Source organism: Sciurus carolinensis, chromosome 11 (assembly GCF_902686445.1).
Source record: "Sciurus carolinensis chromosome 11, mSciCar1.2, whole genome shotgun sequence".
NCBI classification, from domain to species: Eukaryota; Metazoa; Chordata; class Mammalia; order Rodentia; family Sciuridae; genus Sciurus; species Sciurus carolinensis.
Window position 1 is genome coordinate 34,865,386 of NC_062223.1, and position 19,679 is coordinate 34,885,064.

Here is a 19,679-nt window from a genome sequence, read left to right on the forward strand (position 1 = left end):
AGAATTCATTCCAATCTTCCTGGAACGTTATCACTTCTTTTTATTTTTTTGGCATTCCTCTGGCTGGTTTCCCTGGCAACAAAGAAGCATGAAGGAGCCATCGTAAGGAAGGTCCTGGTGGCTTGTCAGTCTTCTCGTCCTCTGCAAGCTGCGGGCTGTGGCCAGGGTCCCTCGCCACTCCCCTGGTCTGCAAATGACTCCTGACAGAGACATCTAGCTGGTCCGTTTTGTTTAGTAGGGGACAGTGATGGCCCAAGACGAAGCTCAGCTGAAGGAGTCTCCTGCTGCCACCCTGCAAGGCAGGCAAGTTCCTTAGGGGCAAATCCAAAGCCAGGCTTGCACAGCCCCAGAACGTCCAGGGGCGCTTACCAGACAAGCACCAGCTCATCTGCGCTGGGCCTGGCAGGGGGGGCCTTCCTCCGCCAGCTGGGATTTGCCCTCAAGCACCTGCCGAACCCTCTGCATCCCTGAGAAGGAGAAGTAAGGGGCCATTAGCCCTGAGGGCTGGACAGGTAGGGATCAGCACACGGAGAGGCTGGGGCAGCGGCTACTCACCCAGGCGAAGCCGGTGGGGCTTGTCCGAGAAGACCAGGCGGAACCAGCCGGGCTCCTTACACTCGAAGGCCTTGCCGAAGGACAGCAGCACCTTATTGTCTAAAAAGCGGCGCCAGAGTTGCATCTCCTCCTCAAAGGTGTCCTCACTCAGGTACTGGGAGAGCGGGGGAAGAGGCTCAGGACACAGAGGCGACCTCCAGGCCCTCAGCTGCCGGAGGGAGGCTAGACGCCCCACCGGACCACACCCAGTTGTCTCACCTTCCTCAGGTCAAGCCAGATGAAGAAGCCTGCCCCCCGACTCAGGAAGGGGATCCCCAGGGCCCTGAGCTCTGCGGAGACATAGGCGTGGGCAGCCTTGAGCCGGGCATGGTTCTCCACTAGGTACACCTGGTTGATCCAGTCTGGGTGAGAGGGAGACCAAAGGTGAATCTTCCCTCAGCCTTCTCTCCATCCTGCTAGTCTAAATGCTGAGGAGCAAAAGGCCACATGCAGCCCCCCTGGCTGGTGGTGGGGCAAGGGGGAGGGAAGATCGGGAGGGGTGGGAATTCAGGGGTCCCCATGAAGCCCCCACTCAGCTTCAGCTCCAGCCCCCACACTCCATCAGGAGCCCAGAGCACAAAGTCCCTCGGGAGGCAAAGCCAAGCCAAAGGTTTTAGTGAGTTATAAAGTGATGCTTTGGAGCCACACAGGCCAAGGTCCAGATCCCAGCTGGGCCACTGACAAGAGCGGGGATCTTTGGCAGATTCACCTCTCTGATCCTCACATTTTTGCTGACCTCTTTTTTTGGGGGGTGCAGTTCTAGGGATCATAACGCACCTAGGTATTTGGGTAAGTACCACTGCAGGCAGGACTCTGCAAGTTCCCTCACTCCAGAACACACCCTCCTCCGCTTACAGCCACATCCACCTCTGCCCATGACTCTGATCTGTTTCCATCACTCTAGTTTTGCTGTTTCCAAAAAACGAAGCAGAACCATGCGGTGTGTCATCTTTGGAAACTAGCTTCGTTCACCAGCCTAACACCTTCGAGATGAATCTATGCTCCGTGGACTTGAGGGCAGAGTAGCATTTCATGACATGGATGTGCCCATGTGGGGGTGTCTGTCCCCACTCATCAGGGGAAGGCCATCCGGATTGTTTCTAGCTAAATTTTCACGAGGGCTTTTTTGGTGCCATTTCTAGAGATGGAATTGCCCTGTGGTTTGGTAAGTGTTTTTAGAAGAAACTGCCAAGTTGCTTTCCAAAGTGGGTGAACTATCTTAAGTCCCACCAGCAATGCATGACCTGATGTTGTCTCTGTTTGAAAAAAATGTTAGGTATTGCAGTGGATGCGGAGTGTCTGGTCTTTGTTTTCCTTGTCTGTAAAATGATGTGGAAAATTCTAGAATTCAAGCTCCCTAGGATCCTGGGGAGGGATAAATGAGACATAGCCAGAGCACCTGCAGGGGGCTCAGCAAATGGTGGCAAGGACAGGTAGCTTTGCCCTCTGACTTACTCTCTGAACCTGCAAGCTGAATGGAGCCACAGAGGAGAGGGATTTCCACTACTAACAACTTTTTCTTAGTAGTTTTCACTCTCTTAAAGTGCTCACAGCTAATAATAATGAGTTCACTTTTTACTTTTTTTTTTTTTTTTTTTAAGACAATCCAGGCCAGCCTCAAACTCCTGGGCTCAAGTAATCCTCCTGCCTCAGCCTCCCAAGTAGCTAGGACCACAGGTGCACACCCCTGTGCCCGCCAAACAAGTTCACCTGGACCAAGTGCCACACTTGCCCTACAAGATAGGCACCATTATGATCCCTCTCTACAGATGAGGAAACCGAGGCTCAGGGAGATGACGTAACATGCCACACAGCCAGGAAGAGACAGAGTAAAGTGTGGACCCAATCGAGACCCACAGCTGGCACTCTCTACCACCACCCTAAATTCTTCTCATGGGAGAAGCACCCATGATCCCTGGCTGGTCCCAGATGGACCATAAGCCTCCCGCCTCTTTCAGGTCACCAAACCCAGGCAGTCACCACGGTCCCGGAGCAGCTGTGCCATCTGGTACTGGACCAGGCCACTGAGGCCATGATAGCGACAGAGGGAAGCCACGGCGGTGGCCACCTCCTGGTTTTCTGTGTACAGCGTGCCAAAGCGGAGCCCAGACATCCCGAAGTCCTGCAAGGAGAGACGCCTAAGCCATGGCCCGCCCTCCACAAAGGGAGCCGATCCCACCCACCCGTCCACCCTTCCATCTCTGACACCCCACGACCAGCCAGAACTCACCTTGCTGGTGGCCCACAGTACATGGGTCCTCTGGGGGTCGGGCAGCCTGCAGAGAGCACAGCGTGAGAACAGAGGCAACACAGAACCAGGGAGCCCAGACTCGTTTCCAGGACAAAGGAGGAGATGGATGGATGGCTCTCCTGGGTCCTGGCCTTGTTTGCATCTCTCTGAACCACCAACTCCTGTGCATCCCTTAGAGCAGGGTTAGCAAAACACAGCCTGCAGGAAAATGTGGCCTGATGTCTGTTCTTATAAATAAAGTTTTATCAGAACACAGCCACGCTCACTGGTTTACAGAAGGTCCATGCAGACTTGAGTGAGGGACCATATGGTCTGTAAAGTCTAAAATATACTCGCCACCTGCCCCTTACAGGAGAAATCTGCCAATTTCCCATCTAGAATACAGCTTAAGTGTCACTTCCTCAAAGGCCTCCCCGACGACAGCCAGCCCACGCCGGTCATCTCAGAGCTGCCGAAGGTTCTCCACTCACTGATCACCACTGTCATCAAAATCGCTAGCTGCGTATTGTGCTACCAGGGTTGTTTTTGGTTTGTTTGTTCATTTGTTTTTCTAGCTAGAAATAAAGGTTCTACGTGCGAAGGGCCAAGATCCTTCTCGCTGACTGTTGGGTCTCTGGCACTCCAGTGCCAGCCGCAGAACAGATGCCCCATGACTAGCCAGGGCTCAAGGGCAGGTCACTGTTTTCTCAGCGCCTCACTCTCCTAACGCATAAAACGAGAGGGAGCCACACTCCAGGCGCCACCGTCCTCACGGGGTTTGTGAGAGACAAGTGACAGAAAGGCCACAGCAGGGCTGAAAAGCCGGTGCAAACACCGGAAACTGTCAGCCTGCCCGGAGGTCAGATTTACAGACATTGCAGACCATCAGGTCCAAGTGCGTCCAAAGACATTTCGTTCATGAATTCTCTGCTCAAACGAAAGCTGATGAAAAAGTCCACTAAATAGCCAAAAGTGCTTATTTGCCCAATGCATGAGCGAGAGAAAGAAGCAAACGGATAATCTGGAGCTGCTCTGGACACAAAGGAAAGAGCAAAGAGGGGGCCAGCTTCCCCAGCCTCCCTCTGGAGTCCTGGGGACCCCGGCTTGGAGGTCTCAGGATCTCCACAGAGCAATTCTAAATGCACTGATGCAGCCCACCCCTCCCACCTTCCTGGGGGATCCGAGGACCCTTGCAGTCAGCTAGATGTTAGTAGAAAAGTACCCTGGGGCAGGTCACACCCTGGGGGTCGAGCCACAGAGAGGCCAGTCGGGGGCTGGCCGAGTCAGCTGCATCCAGGACCCTCACCTGTCCAGGCTCAGGACGCTGCGGTACCCGAGCGAGGCCTCGAACACGGACAGCATGTAGACCTCATCCACAATCACGTGCAGCTTGTGCCTGAAGTGAGGAGGGGAGGAGCCAGCTGGATCTGTGGGCCAAGTGTGCTCCCCAGGGAACAGCGTGTCCAAAACCCAGAGGACCACAGCGTAGTTCCTGTTTTCTCCAGGAACACCCTTCTTTTGTCTATTTTTTTTCAAACTGGAAGCAGCACATCCAAAGCAAAGGAGTTTTGGAGGCACTGTCAGGGAGAGCTCGGACCCTCAGGGTCTTACCTGGAGAAGAACATTTAAGTGCGAGGCTCAAGGTAGACAGACCCACGTTCAAATCTGGCCCTACCCTTGACTCGTCCACTCTGAGGCTCCAGTGGCCGGGGATAATTACGTGCCTATTTCTTATGGGGTCGTTATGAGGATTAAAAGAAATATAGTGCTCAGCGGTGCAATAAATGAAGCCATAGCTATAACTTGGAAGAGAAGCTGGGTGCAGGGGCACACACCTGTCACCCCAGCGACCCGGGAGGCTGAGGTAGGAGGATGCAAGTTCAAGGTCAGCCTGGGTAGCTTGGTAAGACCATGTCTCAAAATAAAAATTTTAAAAGGCCTGGGAATGTAGCTCAGTGGTAGAGCGCTTGCCGAGCATGTGCGAGGTCCTGGGTTCCATCCCTAGTACCACACAAAAAAATTAAATTTAAAAATAAAAGAGAGAGAAATGGCACTCAGCAAAACCCTACTTTCTCACTGTCCCACTGCCCAGGAGAGGCCAAAGCAGGTGAGCCCACGTCAGAGCCTTGCTGGGCCCAGGAATCATGGCAGGGGTGTGGGGACTCACCTCTTGGCAAATCCCAGGAACTCCTGCAGCTCTCCTGGGGAGTAGATGTCACCCAGAGGATTCTGGGGGTTGATGAGGATGAGGCCTTTGACCTTGACACCCTGAAACCATCCACAGGGCAGAGACTCAGCTCCTCCCCAAGGCCAGGCAGTCCCAGTAGGTAGGGGCTGACCGTCGGTGGCTCCCAGGGAAGTAAGGGGGATGGGACGCGTTCACCACCCGGCAGGAAGCACATGCCAACCATGCCAACCATGGAAAGAAAACCAGCGCAGAGGACGGCAGGAAATGTGCCCGCATGCCAGCCGAGGTGGCCTGTGTGGCGGGAATAGAGGGCCTGGGCGTTGCACTTTCAAAATCCCTACAGTGAGCACGTGACCACTCCAAAGACCAAGGGAAATAAACTAAGTAGGCAGATTGTTGAAAAGCCGGCTGGGAAGGAGCCGCCGGAGAACGGGGCCTCTGCCTTTCCTGGGGAGGCCCCGATCCCCTCTAAGTGAATAGGACCACCCCTCAGAGGCCAGGGAGACTCGCTGAACCACGGACTCCTCTGCGCCACACCTGACCCTGAGGCAGAGTCAGAGGGAGTGGGAACAGGGGGGCATTTTCCATGAAGCTCCCAGTTGATTCTCTCCAGACGGAGGCAGGAGGGTCTTGTTCTAATGGGCAGAAGCTTCAGGGGCAGCCTCCTGACTGACCCCCACAATGGTTCTGTGCTACCATCCTACCCACATGTCCCCACCACGGCCCCGACCCAATTCTCAGGAGATCAGTCACAGGAAGAGGGGTCTGGACCCCCTCGCTCCCAGCCCTGGGCTGCATGCCGTCTCAGACCTCAGAATTCGCTCCTTGCAGGGCCTTCTCCAGCTTGGCCACTGTGAGCTGGAAGGGGCGTGTGTCCAGCCCAGTGACCTGGAGAAAGACCCACCAAAGTCACCAGCCAAATTCAGGGACGCCCCAACCCTGAGTTCTCAGTCCTCTCGTGTCCCATCTCCTCAGACGGGTCCCCAGAAAACAAGTGGGGTCGCTTCCTCTTCCTGTCCTCCGCCCAACACATCACACCAGGGACACCTCTCAGCTCTTAGGTTTCTGGCAGAGGCCCCGGGGGTGCCCTGGTAGGATCCCAGAATTCCATGTCAAGGTCTTCTGCCGCCTGTCCACCCCCCTTACTTCTGGGGCTGGTCTTCGCTTTTGTATGGACCTCAGGAATCTCAGAGCCTAGAACTCGGGAGCCTCCGGTAACCCAGGCACAAGCAGCCATGTGGCACCAGAGGGCTCCAGTCCCTTCCGCAGCAGCCCCAGACCCTCGGCATGGACTTCCTCCCATGCCCACCCAGGGGAAGGCCCAGGCTGCACCTGGGCTGCGGGAACTCACCTCACTGTCCAGATAGACATAGGCCAGCCGGACGTTGCCGTAGAGATAGACGTGCTGTGTGATGGCCCCATAGTACGGGGTGGGGATCAGGAAAGCCTCTGGGAACAGGAACAGGCAGCACCTGTCATCCTCTGGCCAAACAGCCCCGTCCTCCTGGGCATCCTTGAGGAACACCTGGAGCATACTCCTGCTCACCTCCCAGAACTCTAAAGCTCAGGACCCACTGACACTGGTCCCCTTCCTAATGCAGATGCTCCTCCACTTACAATGGGCTTCTGGTTGGATGAGCCCACGTAAGTTGAAAATATCACTAGGTCAAACATACATTTATCCTCCCAGCAGCTCGGGAGGCTGAGGCAGGAGGATGGCAAGTTCAAAGCCAGCCTCAGCAACAGTGAGGCACTAAGCCACTCAGTGAGACCCTGTCTCTAAATAAAATACAAAATAGGGCTGGGGATGTGGCTCAGTGGTTAAGCACCCCTGGGTTCAATCCCCAGTACCCTCCCCCCTAAAAAAATACACCATCCACCTAACCTGCTGAACATCCTAGCTTAGCAACGTGGTGTGCTGTGAGTGTCCAGGACCTCAGGCTGCCTGTGAGCAGTGGCTCACTGCCACTGCCCAGCATGGGCACATGCCTCCAGCAAGGACAAGGACCACAGCTCAAACTCTGAAGTACAGATTCTACTGACTGGATACAGCTTTCACACCATGCAAAAGTTGAAAAGCCGTAAGTCAAGTTATCGTAAGCGAAGGACCTTTGGCAATGAATAACTAACACTTGCTGAGCACTTACTACGCCGGGGCCTGAGCTGAACGTTCATTTGCAGGGTCCCTTTTTTGACTATTCTAGAACGGGTAGGAAATTGCCTACTATTGCCTGGTGACTACCTCTTTTTGTGTAACCAACCAGTTACTTAACCTCTGGGCCTCGGGTTCCTCATCTATAAGATGGGCCAGCCATAGAACCAACCTCACTGGGAGGTTGTGAAGGTTACATGACATACTCCGAGTGGAGCCTTGTGCCAGGGCCTGGAATGTATGTAGTCCATGATCAACAGACGCTGACATCACCTGTCTTCGTTCAGCTGTCATGTTGTTGCCCTGCTCCTGCCAACAAACACCCCTGACCAAGGACAGCTCTTAGAAAGACCAGGACTTTGCAGCAGGCCCGCTGGCTGCCTCCTCAACAGCCAGTCCAGTTTCCTTCCTTGCTAAGAGAACACCTCTCGATTTTTCAGCTACGATCAACAATACCTGCGAAGGCAGGCCTTCCCCAGCTGTGGGGGACAAACCAAGTTCAGAGCAAGCTCGCCCTGGCTCTCCTCCCGCTCTGCCCAGGGACTGCTTTGGGAATGAGTCTGAGTCATTTGGGGTCAGTAAGTACAAAGGGGGCTCTGTTGAGACCCTTCTGGGAAAGAGCCCCCTGGACCCGGCTCTTGTCACCTCATGAAGAAGAGATGGCACCACATGACCTCCCCCTGTTCTTCCTGCTCTGGGACGTGCCGTCACATGAGGACACAGAAAGCCCAGAGCCCAGCACCCTCTGCCCTCTCCTGGTATGGCCGCCCCCTGGGAGTCGCGTCCGGCCATTTATTTCAGACGGCTGTGGTCCCCTTGTAGTCTGCTCTGGCCCCAAACCCACCGGTGCAGCGCGTGAGGTCGGACAGCTGGGGACCCTGCCAGTGCGGCCCCCAGTTCAGGGCAGACCCTGGGGTTCACTTACCCCCCACCTCACACAGCACCGTGGCCAGAGCGGAGAAGACAGAGGCACAGCCGTTCAGGACCACCACCTGGGGGTGACACAAGGGGACAAGGATGACTGAGTTCCAAAAGGGCACGAGGACCCATAGCCTCCGTCGCAGTTCAGCACAGAAGAGAGCCAGGTTCCCCTCAGTATCCGAGAGGCCTTCCCCACCTACAGCCAAAGTCATCTGAGGGGACCCTGCTCAGCATCACCTGAGCAAGAAGCAGGGAGCTGGCCACTCAGAGGGTCTTGCCTGAAGGCGAAGAGGCCAGGAGGGGCCACAGCACAATGTGAAACAGAGACTATACCCCGTCTCTAAATATCTAGGATTAGTGGGTGCAGTGGCGCATGCCTGTAATCCTAGCAATTTGGGAGGCTAAGGCAGGAGGATCATAAGTTCGAGGCCAGACTCAGCAATTTAGTGAGACCTTAAGCAATTTAGCAAAATCCTGTCTCAAAATAAAAATAATAAATAAATAAGCTGAGGATGTAGCTCATTAACAAAGCATCCCTGGGTTCAATCTCCAATATCAAAATTTAAAATAAAAAATATATATCTAGGGTTAGGGGTCAAGAAGGGAGCAGGCATTGCTCATTCTGCATGGAAACAAATCAAGATTAAGTGACAGGCTGATCCCAATGCCCTCAGATAGCCAAAAGTTGGGGAGCAGGGCAGAAAGAACGGGAAGAAGCAGAGGAGGGGGCTACTCACATTCTCTGGTTTGAGGGGGGCTGGGCTCTTGCAGTAGAAAGACAGGAACTTAGCCACTTCCTCCCGAAGGCTAGGATAAGACAGACAGACAGGCAGTGCTTACCAGAAGGTCCTCAAACCACAGGCCACCCCAAAGCTCCTCTGGGGAATTCTCATGCCCTGCCATTACTTGTCCCTCATTTCCCACATAGAAAGTGTGCTCAGCACCTGTCTCCACTTCCAAGTCCCCTCCCTCCCACATGCACTGAGTTTCCTTTCTCTGTAGTTCTACATTTATCCTATACAGATGTTCTTTTGAGAACACTACGCTATGATTACTATTGCACTAACATTTCCACTTTATAGATAAAGAAACTGGTTTAGCCGGGTGCCACTGTAATCCCAGAAACTCAGGAGGCTGAGGCAGGAGGATTTCAAATCCAAGGCCAGCTTCACTAATTTAGTGTGACCCTCAGGAATTTGGCAAGATCCTGTCTCAAAATAAAAAATTAAAAGGACTGGGGATGTAGCTCAGTGGTAAAGCGTCCCTGGGTTCAATCCCTAGCACCAAAACAAACAAACAAAAAAAACAGGTTTGAAGGAATCGTGTTACTTCTGGTAAGTGTAGAACACAAGCCCACGCCCAGCGGCCTGCCTCCAGGGCTCACCATCCTAATTGCTGTATTTTAACAATATGTGCTTTGGAATCAGTCTTGGGATCAAGTCCTCAGCCACTAACCCCTTAGAGTAGTTCTGGTCCCTGGTGTCTGCTCAGGCAGTATAGCCAAGCATCAGTATTATCCATCGCCTCCTCCCTTACCACTAGGAAAAGCCCCAGCCAGCTCCCCAGCTACTGAGAAGAGGAATGGACTCCTCACCCAGAGGTCCTCCCCATACCCCAGACCAGGTTCCTGGAAACCAAACTGGGAGCTCCTGAGACAGGGCTGGGACTGGCAGGAGACCCCAGGATGGCCCGTCTCCAGGACGCGGCCCTGGCTTCAGCAGGCTCTCTCCACCTGCCGCTCCTGATATTTGGAGCTGGACAACTCTTGGTTGCAGGGGGCCGTCCTGTCCATTGTAGGCCCAACAGCATCTCTGCCTCTACCCTCTAAAGGTCAGTAGCATCCCCACCTCCAGGTTATGACAACCAAACTGTGTCCAGACATTGCCCAACATCCCCAGGGAAGCAAAGTCACCCACGTTGAGATCCACTGTCCTACAGCCACTACTTACAACAGGTGTCCCCTCCAGTCAGGGTACTGCAGCAGGGACGGCTCCACCCACAGCATGTCACTCTGAGTCAGCTGGGGACAGAGAGGAAGGGGCGGGGCTGAGGGCACCACTACCTCCTACATCTGCACAGAACCGGGTCCCAGAGAAACCCTGAGAGGAGCAGCATATTCTCATGCCCATTTTGCAGATAAGGAGATTGAGGTTCAAAAAATGGAGGTGACTCAGTCAAGATCCCAGAGCTATTAAGAGCTGAGACCAAAACCCAGAAATTCTGACTCCTGGTCTCGTGCTCCTTATACAACACTCACACACACACACACACACACACACACACAGGTGTGGCTTGCAGAGACAGTGCCAGGAAGGAAGTTGGGTGCTATCACCTCAGTCTGGGCTCCAACTTCCGGAAGGACTCATGCCACTTGTTCTCCTGCCAGTTTGGCTCAATCTCACACTTTGGAAAAGGTGGCAATTTCTAGACCATCACCTCAGTGACCAGGTGCTGGGTTAGACCTCTGGGGCTTCATAGGCCAAATGGCCAAGAAGGACTGATCATTCAGGGTCCTTGGGTAGAGGGACCAGGGGAAGGGGAACCAGCCACACGTCCAGCCATGCCCCTCCTTCCTGGCAGCCCTTAGAGCTGATCCAACATGGCGCCCACTGGCCCCCTGTGGCTACTGAACACTTGATATGTGGTGAGTCTCAATTGAGATTCTGGGTTTTGAAGACTTCCTAGGAAAAAAGTATGTATAATACATGGATAGTTTTTATACTGATTACCTGTTGAAATGGCCATATTTTCGTTATATAATGCACATGAAATAAATTATTAAAATTTATTAAAATTATTAAAATTAGCAAGTTTTTAAAAAAATTTTAACAGAAAATTTAAAATCATCTATGTGACTCAGCTTTGATTTATTTCCATGCTGACGCCGTCTTAGGAAGAATGGGCTTTAGGTAAAACTGGCTCTGAGACCGGCTCCCTACGACCCGGCTTGGATTTTTCTGCTTTGGAAGGACACTCCCTTTGAGGGAAGCACTACTGCCTCTACAAACCCACACCCCACTAGAGACCCTGTGCTCAAGAAAGAGCGTTAGGAAACCCAGGAATTTTCCTGATTTCCAGGAATGTTGCAAACTGTGTTGGAAACAGTCATTTTAAAAATTAATTTAATAGAATCTTACAACCAAGTACGGTGTTTTAAAAGCAGGGAAACAGGCCTGTGAACCTTATCACTTCCTGCCTGTCACTGCTCTGTGCTGCCACCGGCTCTGGAGGTTCCTTCTACGTGTCCGTGTTGGAGGGAACACCCAACAAGCTTGTGCCACCCGTCTCGCTTCCAACCCTGCTGTGCCGGGATGACACTCCAGGAGCTTGAAATTGGCAAAGCCACGAGTCAGGGCTTTGGGTTCCCCTGAAGGGCACGGGGGCACACACCTGTAATCGGGAGGCTGAGGTAGGAGGATCGAGAGTTCAAAGTCAGCCTCAGCAACTCAGCAAGACCCTAAGCAGCTCAGTGACACCCTGTCTCTAAATAAAATATAAAAAGGGCTGGGGATGTGGCTCAGTGGTTGAGTGCTCCTAGGTTCAACGCCCAGTACAAACAAAAAGCGTTGCGCTGAGTTTCCCTGGAGTCAGGGACCCAACCAGTAGGAGGGACCAGTAAGGGATGGAGCCTGCACAGATGAAGAAATCGGGATCAGAGGGAAGTGACGGGCCTCAGAAAGTTGTCCCCAAGGCAACCTGGGTCCCCTGACTCCCAGGCCAGGGCCACAGAGGCACATAGCAGGCTCTTCAGGGAGAAGCATTCCAGGGAAGGGGTCCCTTGGAGCTGGTGCTGCCACCCAGAGGCCCCCCAGGACTCACCCGCCTGGACAGCAGGTCAAAGCAGAGCTTGTTCTCGCTGGTGCCCAAGTTAATGATGCCCTGGAGATGAGGGGTACGGGGGCAGAGTGAGCATGGCAGAGGCGTGCCAACCAAAGGCCGCGGAGCCCGCAGGGACGCAACTGGCGGCTCTGCGCCCGCGCCCCGCCCCTCCTGTCTTCGCTCCAGCCCCGCCCTCCACTCCGCCGGCAGACTTCCCATGTCTCAAACGCCATCTCCTCCGGGAAGCCTGCCCCAGCCCCACCTGGAAGGGCTTTTTTCTTCTTTGGGGTTCCACAGTTCTGCACCTGTCACCCCCCTAGAGCACTGCTAACTGTCTGCCCCAGGCCACCTTGTACCTCCCCTGCTGCAGGCAAAATCCCTGGAGGCAGAGGCTCCCTCTCGGGGGCTGGACAGGAACCCACGTTAACAGGATGAAAGCATGCTACAGAGAACCGTATGCCGGCAGCAGCAGAAGCAGGGTGGAGGCCAATCCAGAGTGAGCCCTCGGCCAGGCGCCCTGCCGCCCCCTGCAATCCCAGCAGCTCGGGAGGCTGAGGCAGGAGGACCGCCAGTTCAAAGCCAGCCCCAGCAACTTAGAGCGGGCTCAGCAACACAGTGAGACCCTGTCTCGAAATTAAATACAAAAAGGGCTGGGGAGGTGGCTCAGTGGTCAAGCGCCCTGGGTTCGAACCCCAGTACCAAAAAAAAAAAAAAGAATGAATCCTTGGGACTTGGCTCAGTGGGAGGGCACTTGACTAGATACTGGCTCAATCCCCAGTATCCCCCCCACGGAAAAAGAACGGGCCCTCACGTCAGCATAAATGTCCCCCAGGAGACCCAAACAACACCTGATCCCCACTCCTGATCCCCAGGCCCCTATTCTCATGGGAGAGGAAGGAAGTGAGTCCCAGCCCAGCTGTCCCTTCTAGAGTCCCCAGAGACACACACAGCTAACTCCTGACCTCTGTGTTAAGCGGGGCAAAGGGAGTAAAGGAAGAAGGCAAGATGAAAAAGCAAACTGGAATGAGCTGAGGTTGCAACACATAAAAGGCTGTGATCTTCGCCCCCTGGGGGACACATGTAGGCTCCTCCAGCACAGCCAACGCACCTGCAAATCCTGACGGCACTACCTTCCAACACACCCAGCCCCACCATCTTCACGCTGCACTGCTGAGATCCTGGTCCAAGCCACCTTAGTTCCTTGCCCAGATTACCAGACTAGCTTCTCCACTTCCTGTCTTACCCACTCCTTCACCTGTCATCCAGGTTTCACAGAATAGTCCAAGTCATCTTTTAAAATCAGAAATCAGGTCCTACTGCTTCTCCCTTGAATACCTCCTCGCCCACTTTATCTAAAATGGGAAGGCTCGCCATGTCCCATGGCCCCTACAGGATCTATTACCACCCCACCTCATGGTCCTTCCAACCTTCACCAGTGGTCCCTTTTCTGTCCCCTGAACCATCCACCCTGGGGCCTTTCGTGTGCTGTTCCCTCTGCCTGGAATGCTCTTCCCAGATACGACATGGCTGACTCCCATTGGTGAGCAGCCCCTACAGTGGGCTCCCCACCTCCTGCTATTCGCACCCCTAGACATGGGCTGGACCTAGCGACGCGTTCCTGATGGCGAAACCTGCAGAAGTGGTGGGACGCCACCTCAGAGATGAGGTTACAGGGCCTGAGGCCGCCAGCTCGGGAGCACCTGCCCTCGTTCTCCCAGGCTTCCCCCACTTCCCATGCAGAGGTCTGCTGGGAAAGCCCGTGCGGAGAGGAACCGAGGCCCCCACTCGCCGTGTGCGACAGCTTGGGAATGGCGCCTCCCCACCCTCTCCACGTCCCTCCCCCAGGGACATGCCATTGCCACAGCCCCAGCTTCAGGACAACTCCACAGAAGACCCTGAACGTGAGGCACCCAGCAGGATCCCTGAGCCCAGAACCCGAAACACTTGCTACCTGAATTTCTAAGATTCGAAGTAATTTGTTATAGCAACTGATAACTAACACAACCCCTCACCTTTTTTCAGGTTTCTGATCAAACGTCACCTCATTAAAGTAGCTTTCTGTGACCTTCTTTAATTAAATAGCAACGTTACCACCATTCTCTATCTGCTGTCCCCGGCTTTATTTTGCTCTATCGTACTTATCACCACATATCATATAGAGATGGCTTTTGTCCATTCACTGTCTCCCCAACTAAAACATAAATGCTTAGAACAGAAGCTTCGTTCTCGTTCACTGTTACAAGGCCAGACCTGGAACAGCGGCCAGTACCTGTGGGTGCTCGACAGATAAGATCATTCACGGGTTACTTGTGCAGCTCTCTGATCTGTGAAGGTACCACTAAGGACAGCTCATAACACGTGGGGCAGACCACACCAGTAACAATGGCAGCTACGCTCATTCAGTGTGCTCTGGAGTACGCCCTGTGCTGATCCCACCACACGTCTCCTTGCATCTCCACGCTTTGACAGCAGGTATTACCACCCCATTTTAGAGATGAACTGAGATCGAAAGAAATGAAACCATGGGAACTGGACCCCAGCTCCATCCTAGCTCCAGAGCTGAAGGGTTGCGGGTGGGGACGCAGCTCGGTGGTAGAACGCTTGCCTGGCGTGCGGGTGACCCTGGGCCCTAACCCCAGCCCCACAAAAAGAAAACAAAATCAAAGCTGAAGCGTTGGCAGGCTCTCACGGAGGACCACTCTGCAGCCCTCGACTTCCTCCCTCAAGCCGGTGTCCCCTTCATTATAAACAGGCCCACAAGCAGGGGCCTCTGTGACCTCCGTCAGAGCCCTCCTGGAGGCCGAGGCCCTGATCTGAACCCTCCAGGAGCAAGCGGTGCTGCCCTACAGGCCAAGGCTGGGCCCGCCCTGCAGCTCCCTCTTGGGCCTGCTGGGGAGGGGTGCTCACACTGGGGTTCTTGTCCTCATCGTAGGCGTCCGTGTGGTAGGTCCGGTAGCCCTCCTCAGCCAAGTCCCAGAACCACTTGATGACTCTGCCTCGAGAGGACAGGCAGGAGCTGTCCGAGGAGAACATGGCGACGGGCTCGCCCACTCCACAGAGCTCCGGCCGCTGGGCCGCTGCTATTCTGGAGCATTCTCCTTCCACGTCGTCCTGAAAGCCGGGGCCCACGGCCAGTGCGGAGGCTGAGCTCAGACAGGCGGCCGGCTCCCTGCACTCCGTCTGAGGAAGGGGGAACATCTGCAAGGAGACAGATGCACTGAGGCACAGGGCTGCTCAAGGGCCCCTGCAGTGCCACGCAGCGAAACAGCCGTCACCAGTCACCCGGGTCCCTTTCCCTTTCTTACCTCTTGCCCCGATTTACTTTGCAACAGGGTTTCCCTGCCTTTCCAAGGCTGGCCTCAAACCCCTGGGCCCAAGGATCCTCCTGCCTCCACCCACCGGCCATCTGCCCCGCCTTGAAGTTCATGCACTCCTCACTTCCTGTGTCCCTTACTAGCTGTAACACGTGTGCAACCACTTCAAGGAGCAGAATCTGTGCAGGACATGTAAGGAGCCGTGCAGGGGCTGTGCTTGCTGCATTTGAATAATTTCAATATATTGCCACTTTGGCTTATTCATTTCTGTATAAGTTTTCCTTCTCCAGCCTAAGAACCACCAATGTTCTTTTTCTATCCTTGCTTATCTCAATTTCGAAACTCCAGGTTAAGCCGGGTGCAGTGCCACACACCTGTAATCCCAGTGGCTTGGCAGGCTGAAGCAGGAGGATGACAAATTCAAAACTAGTCTCAAGTGAGGCCCTAAGAACTTAATGAGACTCTGTCTCAAAATAAAAAATAAAAAGAGCTTGGGATGTGCTTAAGGGCCCCTGGGTTCAATCTGTTGAAAGAAAGAAAGAAAGAAAGAAAGAAAGAAAGAAAGAAAGGAAGGAAGGAAGGAAGGAAGGAAGGAAAGAAAGGAAGGAAGAGAGAGAGAAAGAAAGAGAGAAAGAGAAAGAAAGAAAAAGAAAGGAGAGAAAGAAAGAAAGAAAGGAGAGAAAGAAAGAAAGAAGAGAGAGAAAGAAAGAGAAAAGAAAAGAAAAGAAGAAAGAAAAATCCAGGTTAAAATTTTCCGGACAGATCAATGCCTGGGAGTCCTAGAAGTCCTGTGGCGAAAGGGTAGGATGGGATTATTTGGTGATCTGGACCTGATGTGATGGAAACTGAGGGGAAGGAGAAGTAGGGATCTCCAACAAATGCAGGCACCCGAAGCAGCGCTCCAGGGTCCGGGTCTTCACTCTGGAAGCAGGATCGGCACCAGGAGAGGGGTCTGATCCTGCCAGCAGCAGTAGGCACCTCCACCTCTCTGAGCCAGTGTCCTCTGCACAGTGGGTGTACCCGCAGCCACCGCACGGGGCAGCAGTGAGGAGGTCAGGGTGATAAAGCACTTGGACCAAATCCTGACTCAACGCCAAAGCTTAATAGAATATGAGTCATTATAATAAATCCTCGCCTATGGGCCGGTCCTGAAGCGTAAGCCCCCAAACACCAAATGGTGGGTGATCCGTGAGCAACCCAGAAACCAGGGTGCCCTCCGTGGTTTAATTTTGCTTTGCGAAGTCTTCTCGGGGGTCCTCCCCCAGTTGGCGGGGCTCTGCCAAACGCTCCCCAAGGTTGAGACAACGTGGGTCTGAGCAAGGGCAGCGCGGCGGGTGGAGGCCAGGGTCGGCTGCACAGCCTGGGGCCTGGGGCGGGTTTTCTCTCGGGGCAGGCCTGGAGCGTAGGGCTGGTTCCTGGCGGCCAGCGAGTCCGAGGGAGACCACAGCGGGAGCCCGCGCGCGGTCAGCCTCGGAATCCCGCGCGGGGCTGCAGGGCCATCAACACGATGGGTGCCTGCAGGGCGGGGGACGCCTCGAGAGCAGCAGCTCCGGCTTTTCCAGGCAGAGGAAGCGTGACAGGCACCAAGGGCTCCAAGACCCAGGCGCAGAGGCTTAAAGAAGTGCACAGAGGGAGGCCCGCCGCTTCCTTCTCTGCAAAGAGGGGGATCGCACCTACTTGGAGACCGGAGCTGGCACGGGGCGGGCTCGCGATCGGCGTCCGTTTCCTGGGCTGGGAAACGCCCTCCCCAGCTTTACGCGCGGGTGGCGGCGGCTGCGGGACTCAGGACGGAGACCGAGAAGGAGACCCAGACCAAGACCGAGACCGAGCGCTTGGGCGGGGCTTCCGGGATTGCTCACCACGCAGCTCGCCCCTCGCCACCCAGGTGGGGAAACCCTGGGTGGGGCCCGCGCGTTGATGGGCGCACAGGTGGGCGCACCGCGGGGTCCTGGCCTCCCCCGCAAGCCCCTACAGGCGACAGGACGCTGAGGAGTAGCTGGAGACCGGGAAGGGACAGTGGGGCGGAGACCAACTCCAGGAAGGTGCAGGCCGCAACTCCCACCTCCGCCCTCGGGGGCCTGCGCGCGGGACGCTGGAGCGGATCAATCCACGCTGGCACGTGGGGCGCCACCCCTGCATCCCGCCTTAGTCCCCGGGCTCTCAGAGGCGTTTAGAGGCACAGAAGTTTCTTGGCAAATCTTGCAGCCCACAAAACGACCTTCCCAAATGAAGGCGGGCTCTTCATTAATGTGTCCCTCTTGGGTCTCACCAGCGCTTGAGACTGGTCTGCCAGTCGTCTGTATGGGATTTTCTTCAGCCCCCGTGGGTTCGTAGTGGGAACAGACTCACGTTGAAAGAAAAGAAGAGAGGGAGGAAAAGAAGGAAGAAACTGAAGGAAGGAAGGTTGACTAACAAGAGAAAAATAGAAGTGTATCGACATCATACTTCATATACACAAGACAGCCACCCAAGAAATGCGCAACAAAACGGATTTTTAGAGAAGTAACAAGACAAAGGCAAAGGACTTTGAGTCTCTGTATGCTGCACTTTGGAAAGGCAAAAAATAAAAAATAAAAAAAGATAAAGGATAATTGTTAATGTAGATTCCTCTGGCGCCATCTCTAAGCTAATAGGGGTCCAAAGTGTCTGCAGCGGTTACTCTTTCTCCCTGTAGAAGGGAGGCAGAGCCCTTGTCTTTTAAATCTCTGTGCTGCATTTAGGCAAATAGAGGCGGCAGGGAACTCCCCACCATCTACTTCTTAATGACTAGCCCAACGATCCATATTGTGAGGCGGCATTTTGCTGGCCTGCCAACATTTATGCAACATTTTATAAACTCTGCCTGAACCCTGAATATTCTGGCCCTGGGTGCTTTAGGCAAGGTGGAGTTATTCATCTCTGAGGGCTTTCAAGCGCCCTGGTAAAGGAAATAAGCAGAATACCTCAACACAAGTATGGCTGGGAACACGGTCATCTGGACACTCCCTGTCTTCACTTTGTCCTTGTCACTGAGTAACTTTGAAACCTTGTACATGTATCAGGACTTTTTGGCCCTCAGTGTTTTCTTCTGGAAGATAAAGAAGTCGCTGCCCTCCAAGTAAGGGATTTGGTTTAACTGGGCTAGGTTGTCCTAGTGAATGCCTGTTTTGAGCAAAGGGCTGGGATACCCCGGTGGGTAGAACAAACCCAGGCCTACCCGCAGGGCTGCAGTGGACCTGCAGAGGCTATTTTAAAAAGGTCAGGAGCTGGGAGTGCTGGAACACACCTGTAATCCTGTCGTGGGAAACAGACTGGTCGAGAAGCAGCGAGCGGCACTCGAGGAAGAGACGTCCCAACTTATGTTACACGGCAGACCCAGAGGAAAATGGAAACTCCAAATTCTGAGCCCGATCCACAGTTTCTCACAATATTTATAGGTGATTTGAGGTCATCTTAGACCCATCCTATCCTTGGGGCTTTTTCCTCTTTTTAAAAAAATTCCTAATCTATGCGACTGAAGGCTGTGCAGGGTCTCTAACATAAAGCATGCATGCTCACAGGACGGATAGGAAGAGACAGCTTTTTTCACAGACATTTCAAGAGGGAGCAGCAGACTCTTAGGACAGTTATTGATAGTCCAAAAGGTAGGGACCCATGGTTAATTAGGCTTCCTGGAGAAAAGGCTAAGAGAGGGAAAGGGCACTGACCGCTTCTCCAGGAATTGGTTTCTTCCTTCCTTTCTTTCTTATTTATTTATTTTTACAGACTGCATTTTGATTCACTGTACACAAATGGGGTACAACTTTTCGTTCCTATGGTTGCACACAGTGTAGATTTACACCATTCGTGTGATCATACATGTACGGAGGGTAATGATGTCTGTCTCACTCCACCATCTTTCATACCCCCAGCTTTGGTTACTTACCATGACGTTTTTGTAATTTCATTTCACAACCAGGTTCTGGTTTTGCCATCACAATCCCAGTGACTCGGGAGGCTGAGGCAGGATTGCAAGTTTCAGACCCTGTCTCAAAATAAAAAGTTTGGGCATGTAGCTCAGTTGTAGAGCACTCCCACAAAAAGGGACCTGCGAGTAGTCCCAGCACTTGGGAGGCTGAGGCAGGAGGATCTGGGTCTAGGAGTTGGAGGCCAACCTGGGCAAGGTAGTAACAGTCCATCTCAGAAGGAGTTGGGGGGGGATTACTGGTGCCATGGCAGCAGACATGGGCGTGGTTAGTCCCACCCCGCCCCCAACACACACACCTTAGCTCTTAGGAAGCCATGGTGGATTCTGAAGGATGAGTCCTCCCACCAGCTGGGGCCTGAGGTGTTGGAAGCAGAAGGGACCATCTGAAGGTCCAGGAAGGTGTCCAACATTGACCCACCGCGGCAAGTCCAGTGTTGCTGGAGCTTTTGGAGTTTGGGGGAAGGCTGGAGACACAAGCAGGAGGTAGACAGTGTGTTTCAGTCAACTCTTTCGCT

At 53.9% G+C, this 19,679-nt stretch overlaps 1 protein-coding gene across 4 annotated transcripts; it reads right to left on the bottom strand.

Moving 5' to 3' along the window:
• Accs (1-aminocyclopropane-1-carboxylate synthase homolog (inactive)) lies at positions 1-17,289 on the bottom strand. Of its 4 annotated transcripts, none has more exons than XM_047519680.1 (16): positions 17,078-17,289; positions 14,812-15,102; positions 11,905-11,964; positions 10,035-10,105; positions 8,823-8,892; positions 8,090-8,156; positions 6,364-6,461; positions 5,823-5,900; positions 4,992-5,092; positions 4,131-4,220; positions 2,825-2,870; positions 2,575-2,716; positions 814-956; positions 556-709; positions 370-467; positions 1-292 (listed from the first exon to the last, which is right to left on the bottom strand). In XM_047519680.1, exons 2-15 carry the CDS (start codon positions 15,100-15,102, stop codon positions 385-387), a joined length of 1,494 nt encoding a protein of 497 aa, XP_047375636.1. In that variant the 5' UTR covers positions 17,078-17,289; the 3' UTR covers positions 1-292; positions 370-384. The 4 variants fall into 4 exon arrangements, with proteins under 4 accessions (XP_047375636.1, XP_047375637.1, XP_047375635.1 ...); XM_047519681.1 differs by lacking the exon at positions 17,078-17,289 and adding an exon at positions 16,049-16,311; XM_047519679.1 differs by having other exon boundaries at positions 2-292; positions 16,892-17,259.
• Positions 17,290-19,679: the final 2,390 nt, after the last annotated feature.